Source organism: Felis catus, chromosome C2 (genome assembly GCF_018350175.1).
Source record: "Felis catus isolate Fca126 chromosome C2, F.catus_Fca126_mat1.0, whole genome shotgun sequence".
Lineage (NCBI taxonomy): Eukaryota > Metazoa > Chordata > Mammalia > Carnivora > Felidae > Felis > Felis catus.
Genome location: NC_058376.1, coordinates 73,835,857 through 73,848,251, shown reverse-complemented (window position 1 = coordinate 73,848,251; position 12,395 = coordinate 73,835,857). Strand labels below are relative to the sequence as shown.

General features: G+C 40.0%; 1 protein-coding gene across 1 annotated transcript in view; it reads right to left on the bottom strand.

The window, feature by feature from the left end:
- The window catches only part of LSG1 (large 60S subunit nuclear export GTPase 1), a 36,863-nt gene that overhangs the window by 15,562 nt on the left and 8,906 nt on the right, over positions 1 to 12,395 (bottom strand). The window contains exons 4-7 of the mRNA XM_019839962.3: positions 12,245 to 12,331; positions 11,612 to 11,698; positions 3,536 to 3,596; positions 2,307 to 2,483 (exon numbers count right to left, since the gene is read on the bottom strand). Of these exons, the coding sequence (XP_019695521.1) occupies positions 2,307 to 2,483; positions 3,536 to 3,596; positions 11,612 to 11,698; positions 12,245 to 12,331 (412 nt within the window). The remainder of the gene's footprint in view (positions 1 to 2,306; positions 2,484 to 3,535; positions 3,597 to 11,611; positions 11,699 to 12,244; positions 12,332 to 12,395) is intronic.

Genomic DNA, 12,395 nt, shown 5'->3' with positions numbered 1-12,395 from the left:
ACAACAGAATGATCCTTACTGTTCTATCCTTGCAAACACATCTGTATTCATCACATCAGAATGCTTATTAGTACCAAGTGCTTAGTAAGTTCACAAAAGGTTACAGAGCTCTCCCCTTGGTTCTGACCTGTTTAACATCAATGACTGGAAAGAATATACAGAAGCACAAACACACAACATCTGCAGATTCAAAGCTAGAAGGAGAGAAAAGCAAATTGCACAACCAAAATGAATTCTCTACCTTAGCCCCAAACACTAACAATATTTCAGAGGAACAATACTGTCCTAAGTTGAGCCTGAGTGGCTCACTTGGTTGAACATCTGAATTAAGCTCAGGTCATGATCTCATGGTTTGTGAGTTCGAGCCCCGCACTGGGCTTGCTGCTGTCAGTGTAGGGCCCAACTTGGATCCTCTGTCCGCCCCCTCTCTCTGCCCCTCCCTCACTTGCGCTCTCTCATGTGTGCGCTTGTGCACGCTCTCTCTCTCTCAAAAACAAACAAAAACCAACCACAAACACAAAAACTTTTTCCACATGTAAATATGGGGCGAGATTTGCATTAAGTCTTTTCATTTTTAAAAGATATTTGAGGGATTTGGTTGTTCACAGGTTAAATTAGCCAAGACCACAATATAGCTCCTTTGAAACGGGGTGAATTAACAAAAACTCTGAATTACTAGGAGTATCCTGATTACAAGAAGTTAATAGTCTCTCTGTATACATCCTGGGCAAACCATATCTAGAATAACATATTCAATTAGGTGCCACCAATTTTAATGTTATCCTGACACAGGCAAACAGGCACTTGAGATGAAGAGTGCCCCAGATATTGTGTCCATAATGAATAGAAAGGCAGCAAATACATACAGTTTGCAGAAGAGAGAACTAAGGGGACAAAGGAAGAGTCCTTAGATCAAGGGTTAGGGAGGCCAACTTAGCTTCACTAAACTGAAAAACTTTCTTTCTTTAACATTTTTTTTTTTTTTTATTGAGAGAGATTGTGTGTGTGCGTGCGCGAGCAAGCGGGGTGTGGGGGTGGATGGGGGAGTGGGGGAGGGGAGAGAGGCAGGAGAGACAGAATCTTAAGCAGGCTCCACTCTCAGCACGGAGCTCAACAGGGGGCTAGACCCATGACTCTGGGATCATGACCTGAGCTGAAATCAAGAGCTGGACCAACTGAGCCACGCTGACACCCCTGAAGAACTTTCTAAATGAAGACAGGAACAGTGAGCTACCAGGTCTCTGTCATTTAATGTAGTCACAGAGAGATTATCTGACTGTTTGTCATGGAGGTGAGCTAACCTATAAACTCATCAGGAGAGGGTATTATATTCACTGATACCCAGCTCAACACACAAGTCAATACATGGTTGACAGAGATAAAAGGAGAAGGCTAGGAAAAAAAGTATTACTTTAGGTCTCTTCCAGATCTAAGATTCTACTACTAATTTCATTTCATAGTTATTATTAGTTATTAGTTATATTTTTTATTAAAAAACAAACCCCAGGGGCACCTGGCTGGCTCAGTTGGTGGAGCATGTGACTCGATCTGTGAATTCAAGCCCTACAATGGGTGGAGATTGGGTGTAGAGATTACTTAAAACAAGCACACAGGGCGCCTGAAGCTCAGTGAGTTAAGCATCTGCCTTCAGCTCAGGTTATAACCTCGCAGTTTGTGGGTTCGAGTCTCACATCGGGCTCTGTGCTTGGGATCCTCTCTCTCTGCCTCTACCCTGCTTGTGCACGCTCACTTTCTCTCTCAAAATAAATAAACTTAAAACACACACACATTCACGCCACCACCCCACCCCACCCCCAAATTGTTTCTGTAAAATTTGGGTTAAAAGAGAACATGGTATAGCTTTAGAATTACTTCATTTCGTTTTGAAAACAATGTCAAAAGAGATTCTAATCAAGTCCTGAGAAGTAGAGGTACAGGCTTTGGTTGTCGCCGCCTCCTGTTAAAAACTATTATTAAAGTCATCATGAAACTTCCTATTCAACTTCCTGCCGAAAATCTACAAGAATTAAAAATTTTAGCTAGTGTCAGTGTGTAACACAGAGCCCCAGAGATGTCAGACTATTTGACAACCAGAGAAAGCAACCTTGTGATTCATTTTTCTATAGTATAGATCATCCTACTATCAGAGCATTTAGGGAACCAACAAAAATCCCTGAATTCCCATAAAACTTCAAACCAACCAACCAACCAACCAACCAACCAACCAACCAACCAACCCAAAGCTTACTAACCAGAAACTGAAATCTTCCTCCCAGAAACCCAACCTGAAAAAGCCCTCAGGTTACCTCAGAGTCACCAATCAGTTGAATGGCTTCAGCCAAAGCCGACCAGAAGATAATCTTCACATTTTCTTTTTCAAAGTATGTGGCCCAGGCACTCCGCTGCTCAGCAGTCAGCAAGTCTGCCTTATTTATCAGAATGACATTTTCCTTACTGTCATCTATTTCTTTCACGTAACATTCCTGGGCAAGACAAAGGTATTTAGAAAGGCCTCTTCAAACAAGTAAATATTGGGCAAATTATACTGAAGACCCCCAAGTATGACTAAAAATTTTTACTGCCCCTAGTTTTAAGTCAACCCTAATTTAAAGAGTTTTCATCCTGCTACATTCTAATGATCCTTCCAGTAAGCTCTGAGAAAGGTAGGTCACATACACTTAGAAGTACCCTCAACATAAAAAATTGTAAAGGGTAAAATGAAATGCTCTCCTGTCCTGCTGAAGGGTAATAGATCTTTCCACTTTAAATACTGTTGTTCCTCTCTCTGATACTGCCGAAGTATTTCTTTTACACAGTTAAAGAACTGCAGAGCTAGATTTGTCAGCCAGCAGGGACTAAAAGAAAAACAAGACTCGATTAATTGATACTAATTCCCAAACACAGCTCTTCATTAGGGAACACACCAGAGTGTGACTTCACAAGAGTTTCACAAATGAGATTTTTGTCTCTCACCAATGGATTTAAAAATATCCTGTACTATTACTATCATGGTCCTCAAACACAAATAGGAATACTTCACATGTGTACAGTGTTGTACTAATCCAAAGCCTGTATTACATTCTTTCATGTAATCTTCACTCCTTAATTATTACTACCTGTGGTGTTTTACAAACAGTTCACTGTAAAATATCACAGCAGGTAGTAAGTAAGGTGTGAGGAGAGAGAACATGACAGGATGGGTAAGATGGGACTAAAAAGTACAATGTTATTTAAACCGATGTCTCTTAAAAAATGAGAAACACTGGCAAATATCTATTAACAAATTGGCTTCTAAACTAGAAGCTAGAGAGTTCATGTGTTTGTCCCTTCCTGCAGATGAAAATGATTGTTTTAGAAGGAAAACACCTGTCTAAACAGCAGCAGTGTGTAAGCGCCCAACCCTGGGAGGAGAGGGGGCCTACTTGAAGCTAGAGGAGGGACAGAACGCTTGCCTACAGTTACTGCTGTCAGTGAGGCCGTCCTCCCACCGCGGCTCCAAGGACTGCACATTTGAATTTTGTTACACTTTACTTACCAAGTCCTCACATCTAAACAGGAGTGGGTTTCGAGCATCCACTATTTGGACCACGATATCACTGAAAAAGAAATATGAGATACTCCAATCATTGTGAAGTGAAACACTGACCACATAATAATAATAGCAAACACTGTCCATATATTAGCACTTGACACATGAATCGTTTTAAGGTATAATTATCCCCAGTTTATGTATGAGGAAACTGAAGCTTAGGACAGTTAAGTAACTTGTCTAAGGTCACCAGCTACTCCTGATGGAGCTCGAAGGGAACTCTGTCTGGACCAGAGGACATGCCTGTAATCATAACATTCTCTTGCTGTTTTATGTCCGAGAAGACCCTGATGATGTTTCATTGCTAAAACTTCAACTGGATCTTCTAGTAAACTCTCCTGGTGAGGCAAAAGAGTATTCCAAATACTTTAATCCAAGATGAGGTCTACTGCATACTCAGTACCTAATCCACACTGGGGTTAAGATCTCAAAAGAAAACTAATAAATCACTTGCTGACAGCAGCCACTATCTAAGCCTGTATGTTTTTTAAACCCAGGGCTGAAAAGAGAAAGCATACATCCAGCAAATCATCATCCATCAGTTCCAACAATGTGTTTAAATGGCACAAATACAAAACAGGAAAATATCAACTTAAGATGCCACACTGAAGCAGGAATGATGAGTCCAACTTCTGTCACATAAAAGATGCAGGAGTAAGAGAATCTTCTGTAGCTGATACAAGCTCCTTAAAGCCCTCACAAATGTAGTGGGGACTACAGCACCCTAGCACTGCAAGAATAAATATCTCACTTCCCTGGGAGGATCACCCTTCCCATCCTGCCTCTTTGCCTAGTTAAGATGCTCTAAGGGGCAGCCGCAACTGCCACTGGAAGGAAATAAGTCTGGAATTGTGATCCTTCCAGCTTTGGTTTCCTTTTTCAACATTACTTTGCCTATTCGGGATCTCTTCTGGTTCCATACAAATTAAAAAAAATTTTTTTTTAACTTTATTTATTTTTGAGAGAGAGAGAGAGAGACAGAGTGCAAGTGGGGGACGAACAGAGAGAGAGGGAGACACAGAATCTGAAGTAGGCTCCAGGCTCCAAGCTGTCAGCACAGAGCCTGACACAGGGCTTGAGCCCACAAACTGTGAGATCATGACCTCAGCCGACGTTAGACGCTCAACTGACTCAGCCACCCAGGCGCCCCACTTATTTTTAATTTTCATTTATTTTTGAGAGAGAGACAGAGTGCAAGCGGGGGAGGAAGAGATAGATGGTTCCACAGAAATTTTAGAATTGTTTGTTTTAGCTCTGTGAAGAATGCTGGTGGTATTTTGATAGGGATTGCACTGAATGTGTCGATTGCTTTGGTTCGTATAGACATTTTAACAATATTTGTTCCTCTAATCCATGAGCATATGAAATGCTTTTCCATTTCTTTGTGTCCTCTTCAATTTCTTTCATAAGCTTTCTTTGTTTTCAGCGTACAGATCTTTTACCTCTTTGGTTAGGTTTGTTCCTACGTATTTCATTCCTAGGTCTTTTTGGTGCAACTGTAAATGGGACTGATTCCTTGATTTCACTTTCTGCTGCTTCATTATTAGAGTATAGAAGACATGCAACCAATTTGTGTACATTGAGCTTACATCCTGTGACTTTGCTGAATTTATCAATCAGTTCTAGCAGTTTTTTTGTGGAGTCTTTTGGGTTTTCCAAAAGTGGAGTATCATGTTGTTTACAAAGAGTTAAAGTTTAACTTCTTTTTTGTCAATACGAATGCCTTTTCCTTTTGTTGTCTGATTGCTGAGGCCAGAATTTTCAGTCCTGTGTTGAACAGCAGTGGTGAGATTGGATATCCCGGTCATGTTCCTGACCTTGGGGGGAAAGCTCTCAGTTTTTTCCCATTAAGGATGATATCAGCTGTGGTCTTTCATATACGGCCTTTATGATGTTGACGTATGTTCCTTCTATACCTACTTTCTTGAAATTTTTTATCAAGAAAGGATGCTGTATTTCGTCAAATTCTTTTTCTGCATCTACTGAGACGATCATGTGGTTCTTATCCTTTCTTTTTTTAATGTGATGTATCACACTGATTGATTTGGGAATACTGAACCACCCCTATAGCCCAGAAATAAATCCCACTTGATCATGGTAATTTTTTTTTTTTTAATGTATTGTTGGATTTGATTTGCTAGTATCTTGTTGAGAATTTTTGCATCCATGTTCATCAGGGAAATTGGGTCCGTAGTTCTCCTTTTTTAGTGGCGTCTTTGTCTGGTTTTGGAATCAAGGTAATGCTGGTCTCACAGAATGAATTTGGAAGTTTTCCTTCCACTTCTATTTTTTGGAACAGCTTCAAAAGAATAGGTAGTAACTATCCTTTAAATGTTTGGTAGAATTCCCCTGGAAAGCCATCTGGCCCTGGACTCTTGTTTGTGGGAGATTTTTTATTACTGATTTCAATTTCTTTACTGGTTATGGGTCTGTTCCAATTTTCTATTTCTTCCTGTTCCAGTTCTGGTAGTTTATACGTTTCTAGGAATTTATCCATTTCTTCCAGATTGCCCAACTTGTTGGCATATAATTGCTCATAATATTCTCTTATTATTGTTTGTATTTCTGCGGTGTTGGTTGTGATCTCTCCTCTCTCAATCGTGATTTTATTTATTTGGCTCCTTTCCTTTTTCTTTTTGATCAATCTGGCTAGAGGTTTATCAATTTTGTTAATTCTTTCAAAGACCCAGCTCCTAGTTTCGTTGATCTGTTTATTTCTTTTTAAATTTCATTATCATTGATTTCTGCTTTAATCTTTATTATTTCCCTTCTTGTGCTGTTTTTGGGCGTTATCTGCTGTTCTTTTTCCACCTCTTTTAGGTGTAAGGTTAGGTTGTGTACCAAAACTGCAATCATCAAAGACACTATGGTGCTGTCACAAAACAGACACAAATCAATGGAACAGAATAGAGAACCCAGAAATGGACCCACAAATGTATGGCCAACTAACCTTCTACCAAGCAGGAAAGAATATCCAACAGAATAAAGACAGTCTCTTCAGCAAATGGGGCTGGGAAAACTGGACAGCGACATGCAGAAAAATGAACCTGGACCACTTTCTTACACCATACACAAAAACAAACTCAAAATGGATGAAAGACCAAAACGTATGACAGGAAGCCATCAAAATCGTAGAGGAGAAAGCAGGCAAAAGCCTCTTTAATCTCGACCACAGCAACTTCTTACTAGACAGGTCTCCAGAGGCAAGGGAAACAAAAGCAAAAATGAAAATGAACTACTGGGACCTCATTAAGATAAAAAGCTTCTGCACAGCAAAGGAAACAATCAACAAAACTAAAAGGCAACTGACAGAAAGGGAGAAGATAGGTGCAAATGACATATCAGATAAAGGATTAGTACCCAAAATCTATAAAGAACTTATCAAACTCAACACCCAAAAAGCAAATAACCTAGGGAAGAAATGGACCAAAGACACAAACAATTTTCCAAAGAAGACATCTGGATGGCTAACAGACACATGAAACAAATGCTCAACATCACTCATTATCAGGGAAATACAAATCAAAACCACACTGAGATACCACCTCACACCTGTCAGAATGGCTAAAATGAACAACTCAGGAAACAACAGATGTTGATGAGGCTGCGGAGAAGGGAAACACTTTTGCACTGATGGTGGGAATGCAAACTGGTGCAACCACTCTGGAGAACGGTAGCGAGAGGTTCCTCAAAAAATTAAAAACAAAACAAAAAAAAAAATTAAAAACAGAGCTCCCCTATGACCCAGCGACTGCCCTACTAGGTATTTATCCAAAGGATACAAAAATGCATATTCGAAGGGGCACATGCACCCCCCCTCCAATGTTTATAACACTGCTATCAACCATAGCCAAATTATGGAAAGAGCCCAAATGTCCATGACTGGTGAATGAAAAAAGATGCAGTATACCTATGTGTGTGACACACACTGGAATATTACTCAGTGATCAAAAAGAATGAAATCTTGCTATTTGCAACAATGTGGACAGAACTAGAATGTATTATGCTAAGCGAACTAAGTCACAGAAAAGATAGCTATCATATGATTTCACTCAGATGTGGAATTTATGAAACAAAACAGATGAACATAGGGGAAGGGAAGGAAAAATAACAGGGAGGCAAACCATATGGGACTCTTAAAATATAGAAAACAAACGGAAGGTTACTGGAGGGGTGTTGGGCAGGGGGATGGCCTAAATGGGTGATGGGCACTGAGGGAGGGCACTGTTTGGGATGAACACTGGGTATTATAAGTAAGTGATGAATCACTAAATTCTACTCCTGAAACCATTATTACACTATATGTTAACTAACTTGGACTTAAAGGAAGGAAGGAAGGAAGAAAGGAAGGAAGGAAATAAGCTGCAGACATACTTACGGCAGTCTCCTAAAAATCCATGCCTGGTTGGCCTGTTCTGAGGTAATGCTTATGCAACTAGGCTGGACATTGAGGAAATGTATTAAGTCAAGCTTATCATATAAGGCAGGGCTTTGACAATCAAAGTGTGTTTTCTTTCTTTCTTTCTTTCTTTCTTTCTTTCTTTCTTTCTTTCTTTCTTTCTTTCTTTCTTTCTTTCTTTCCTTTCTTTCTTTCTTTCTTTCCTTTCTTTCCTTTCTTTCCTTTCTTTCTTTCTTTCTTTCTTTCAAAGTTTATTTGAGAAAGAGTGTGCACATGCGTGCATGAGGGGGATGAGTAGAGACAGAGAGAGACAGAGAGAGAGAGAGAGAGAGAGAGAGAGAGAGAGAGAGAGAGAGAATCCCAAACAGGCTCTGCACTCATAGCCCAATGCAGGGCTCGAACTCACAAACAGTGAGAAATCATAACCTGAGTCGAAATCAGGAATCAGATGCTTAAACGACTGAGCCACCCAGGTGCCCCTCACAGTTCATTTTCTTTCAGACTAGTTCAATTTCCAGCTTCATAATGTGATTCAAAGAACTCACAGACTTGCTAATTCAAGACAAATTGTTAAGTTCTGTAATTAAGTGGGTCCCAGTATTTCTTCTTTAAGGTAATAGCTACCACTTTCAAACTGGGAGGATTTAACAGTAAATGCAACAATGACTGCAAAACATGGACAAAACCTAATAAACTAAAATTGCAAGGTCCACAAACATTAGGTCTACCCAGCAAACATGGAGAAACAATAATGAGCTCAGAAACGCTAGGAAGAAAAGACAAACTTGAGACCACTTGCTTTGGGGATCTTGGGTGACTCGGTTAAGTGTCCAACTTTGGCTCTGGTGGATCTCATGGTTCATGGGCTTAAGCCCCGCGTCGGGCTCTGTGCTGACAGCTCAGAGCCTGGAGCCTGTTTCAGATTCTGTGTCTCCCTCTCTCTCTGCCCCTCCCCCACTCACACTTGCTCTCAAAAATAAACATCAAAAAAAAAAAAAAGGCAGTTGCTTCATGTGCTGAATTAGCACATGCAAAGTGCTGTATACCAAAAAAGGCTCATGCAGCACAATAATGCCTTATCTTACTGGAATACGGTGTTCTGCCCTCAGTGCCCCAGCAGCTTCCTGCATTTCAATTACGGGGTATACATCGAATCTTTTCCAATAACGACTCTCGAAATTAAAGAGCCAGATGGCTTAGCTAGCCTATTACCAAACAGGAGACATCTGCTATGCAAAACACATCAATAAATATTTCCTGTTAAAAAATGTGGCAGTAGTCCCTTTATTAATAATATTTCTATGTGGGGCCCCTGGGTGGCTCAGTCGGTTAGGCGGCCGACTTCGGCTCAGGTCATGATCTTGCGGTCCGTTGAGTTCTAGCCCCGCGTCGGGCTCTGTGCTGACAGCTCAGAGCCTGGAGCCTGCTTCATATTCTGTGTCTCCCTCTCTCTGGCCCTCCCCTGTTCATGCTCTGTCTCTCCCTGTCTCAAAAATAAATAAACGTTAAAAAAATAAATAAAAAAAAAATATTTCTATGTAATTCAGATCCACTTCCATGTGATCTAAACTATACTGAGCTAGAAATACGCTCTCTCTTATAAACAGAAAAATACAACATAATAAAACTAACAGAACAAGTAATATTGTAAATCTATTGAAGCTACAGGCTCACTCTGGGGAAACCAGTAGCTTATTTAGGGACATAAAAAGTCTGTCAAATGTGGAAGAAGGAACACATATGGTTACCTCTGTTCCCTCTTAAAACCTACAAAAACGAAAGCAAACTCTGATGCTCGTCAGGATAAAGAGAAAGAAAGAACAGCAGCAACTGAGACATGGTAGCGCAATCAAGAAGCCTGTTCACGCCTCAGAGCCCTGAGGGAGCCCGGGACTAGAGGCATCAGATGAAGGCCTTGAGGCAAGGGTGAAGAATGGGACTGACATCAGTCTGGTGAGGAGCTCTTAGGTCCTCTCTTCTGTTCTGTTCAGTCTGGCAGTTACACCGCCTGATTCTCCTATTCCAATAGCAGATGGCTAGGGTTTCTTATAGAGAAAATGAACCCAAGAGTCTCCAGAATTGGAACCTCAAGCAACAGGAGAAGATGGGAAAGAGATGCTATACTGAAAAAGGGTGGATTAAACAAGCCTACATACCCAATGGTGAACATGCCCACACACCTTGCATTATACTCCCACCTTTAGCGACGTTCTCAGGAGAATTTTTATCTTTAAGAAACTGACTGGATCTAGGGAAAACACCCATAGAGCCTAACATCTTGGGGTATTCCAACAAAATAAAACTGATCCCTGTTCAGTCCTATACAGTGAAGTCACCAGTTGGCAAATTCCATCCAAACAGGTGGTCTTGTCAATCCCCTTTGTAATGCTTCATTCTTAGATACAAACAGACAATAAACATCGCTTGACATGTGAGAAAGGCCTCTTACATAAAAGTCAGAAACCAGAATAAATGGAAAAAAAAAGGAACAGAGAGGAAAGACAGACAATATAATAAATAGAAAATCTAAAATAAAAAAAAAAACAAACAGAAAAAACAATACTGTAAATGTGCAGATGGGAGTATTCCAAGGTGAGGTTTCATTACTTTAAAGCTTATTATTTCTCTTTGGAAATAAGAAAACAGGCATTTCAGCAGTCCACATCTTCAACTGCTAATGAGGCACTGAAGGAGAGATCCACTCTGCTCCAAAGAAGTTCCCAGAAGAATCATAGTGGGTCTTCCCAAACCTCACTGAAGCCTAACTGAATCAAAGGGGCCTGCACAGACCCTGGGAACCAGCAGCAAGCTTCTACTTTTTTTCAGACTTAGAGATTTGCCTTGTTACTGTGACTTCCCCATATTCCAGCCCAATAGCCCTGTCTCTGCCCCTGAGGGAGCAGGATGGGGAAGGCATGTAAATGACTTAAAAAAAAAAATTGAGGTATAATCCACCTCTTACCTATAATTGAGGTAAAATTAACCCTTTCAAAGTATGCAATTCAGTGGTTTTTAGTATATACACAAAGTTGTGCAACCATCACCACTATCTAATTCCAATTAAAATAAACCACTCCTTGATTCCGCCCAATCCTTATCAGCTGCTCCTTCCTCTGTAAGAACACAGCCCACTGCCTTTCTATCTGTAACACAGCAAGAATCATAAGCACTTTGGATTTACTGGGTATTGAATCATCTGACAAGACTGCATTTCATTCCTTTGTGTGCCCCTGATACCCACTGCCCAACATATTTTCTCTTTGTGGTCAGACACCTATTCCTGTTCACACCCATATTTTCCATATTTCCAATAGGATTCAACAGACATTTGCTGAAATAACTGTAGGTACTTTAGAACTCATCTTACAGAAAACATTTACCATTCCTACATGCTATCAAAGTGTTCACTAAAAAAAAAAAAAAAAAAAAAAAAATCAGTATTTTAAAAGAAATACAGCATCTTATTTTCAGTTTTTATAATAATTATCAATAGCTTTTTGCATACTTTAAACCCTGAGCACCCCGCCCCACCCCGTGAGCCTATGAGCATTCATCAACATCCAGATATGATTAATGTAATACTACTAATGTCTTGGTTACACAAAAAGAAAATGGTAACTTACCTTCTCTCAATCACCCTCCACAGCTGGCGCCAAAAGTCCAAATTTCTTTCAAATGGAGTCAATAGTAACTTTTGTTCCTCTTCTAGCCTGGCTTTAGAATGAAAAGTTTATATCTTTGCCAGATTATAACTGATGGTTTCCAGTAGTATAAACACTCAAATTAATTGCATTAAAAAATAAGCTCACACACAAACCCCCACACACGCACACAAATACTATCAAATTGTTTTTATATACTTTCTACTGAGTCAATATGAAAATCAAATTTGAAATTGTATACTTAATCTATTTAAGCCCTGGAAGTTTAGCACACAAAATGACACTTCTCCCACGCACCTCTTTCTGGAGGAATGCTCAAGAGAGCGGTGATCAACTCCAGGATGACTAATGGCTACAGAAGGGTATGAAAAAGAGAGAAGGCCAGGAATGGAGCAGAGTAATCAATTTACCATCTCTGGGCAAAGATGAATGAGTACCCAGCAATGTTGGTTGCACAAAGAAACCGCACTTATAAGAAGAAATCTACCATTTCCCTTCTAAAAGAATCAAGCCTTCAAAATGCAAATAGTGCAAACACACCAAAATGTCAGACTCAGAATTTCAAGACAAATCTTCCTATCTTCTAATACTCACCGGACAAGCTGACGTCTCCATTCTAGAAAATTATCTTTCTCTGCCTGTTTGAGTTCTTCAGGACTAGTGTTTTTGTCCCACTTTGGTCTGAAACAATTACAGAGGGAAAAAACAATCCACGAGTTACCAAAATAAAATGGGATTTGGATTT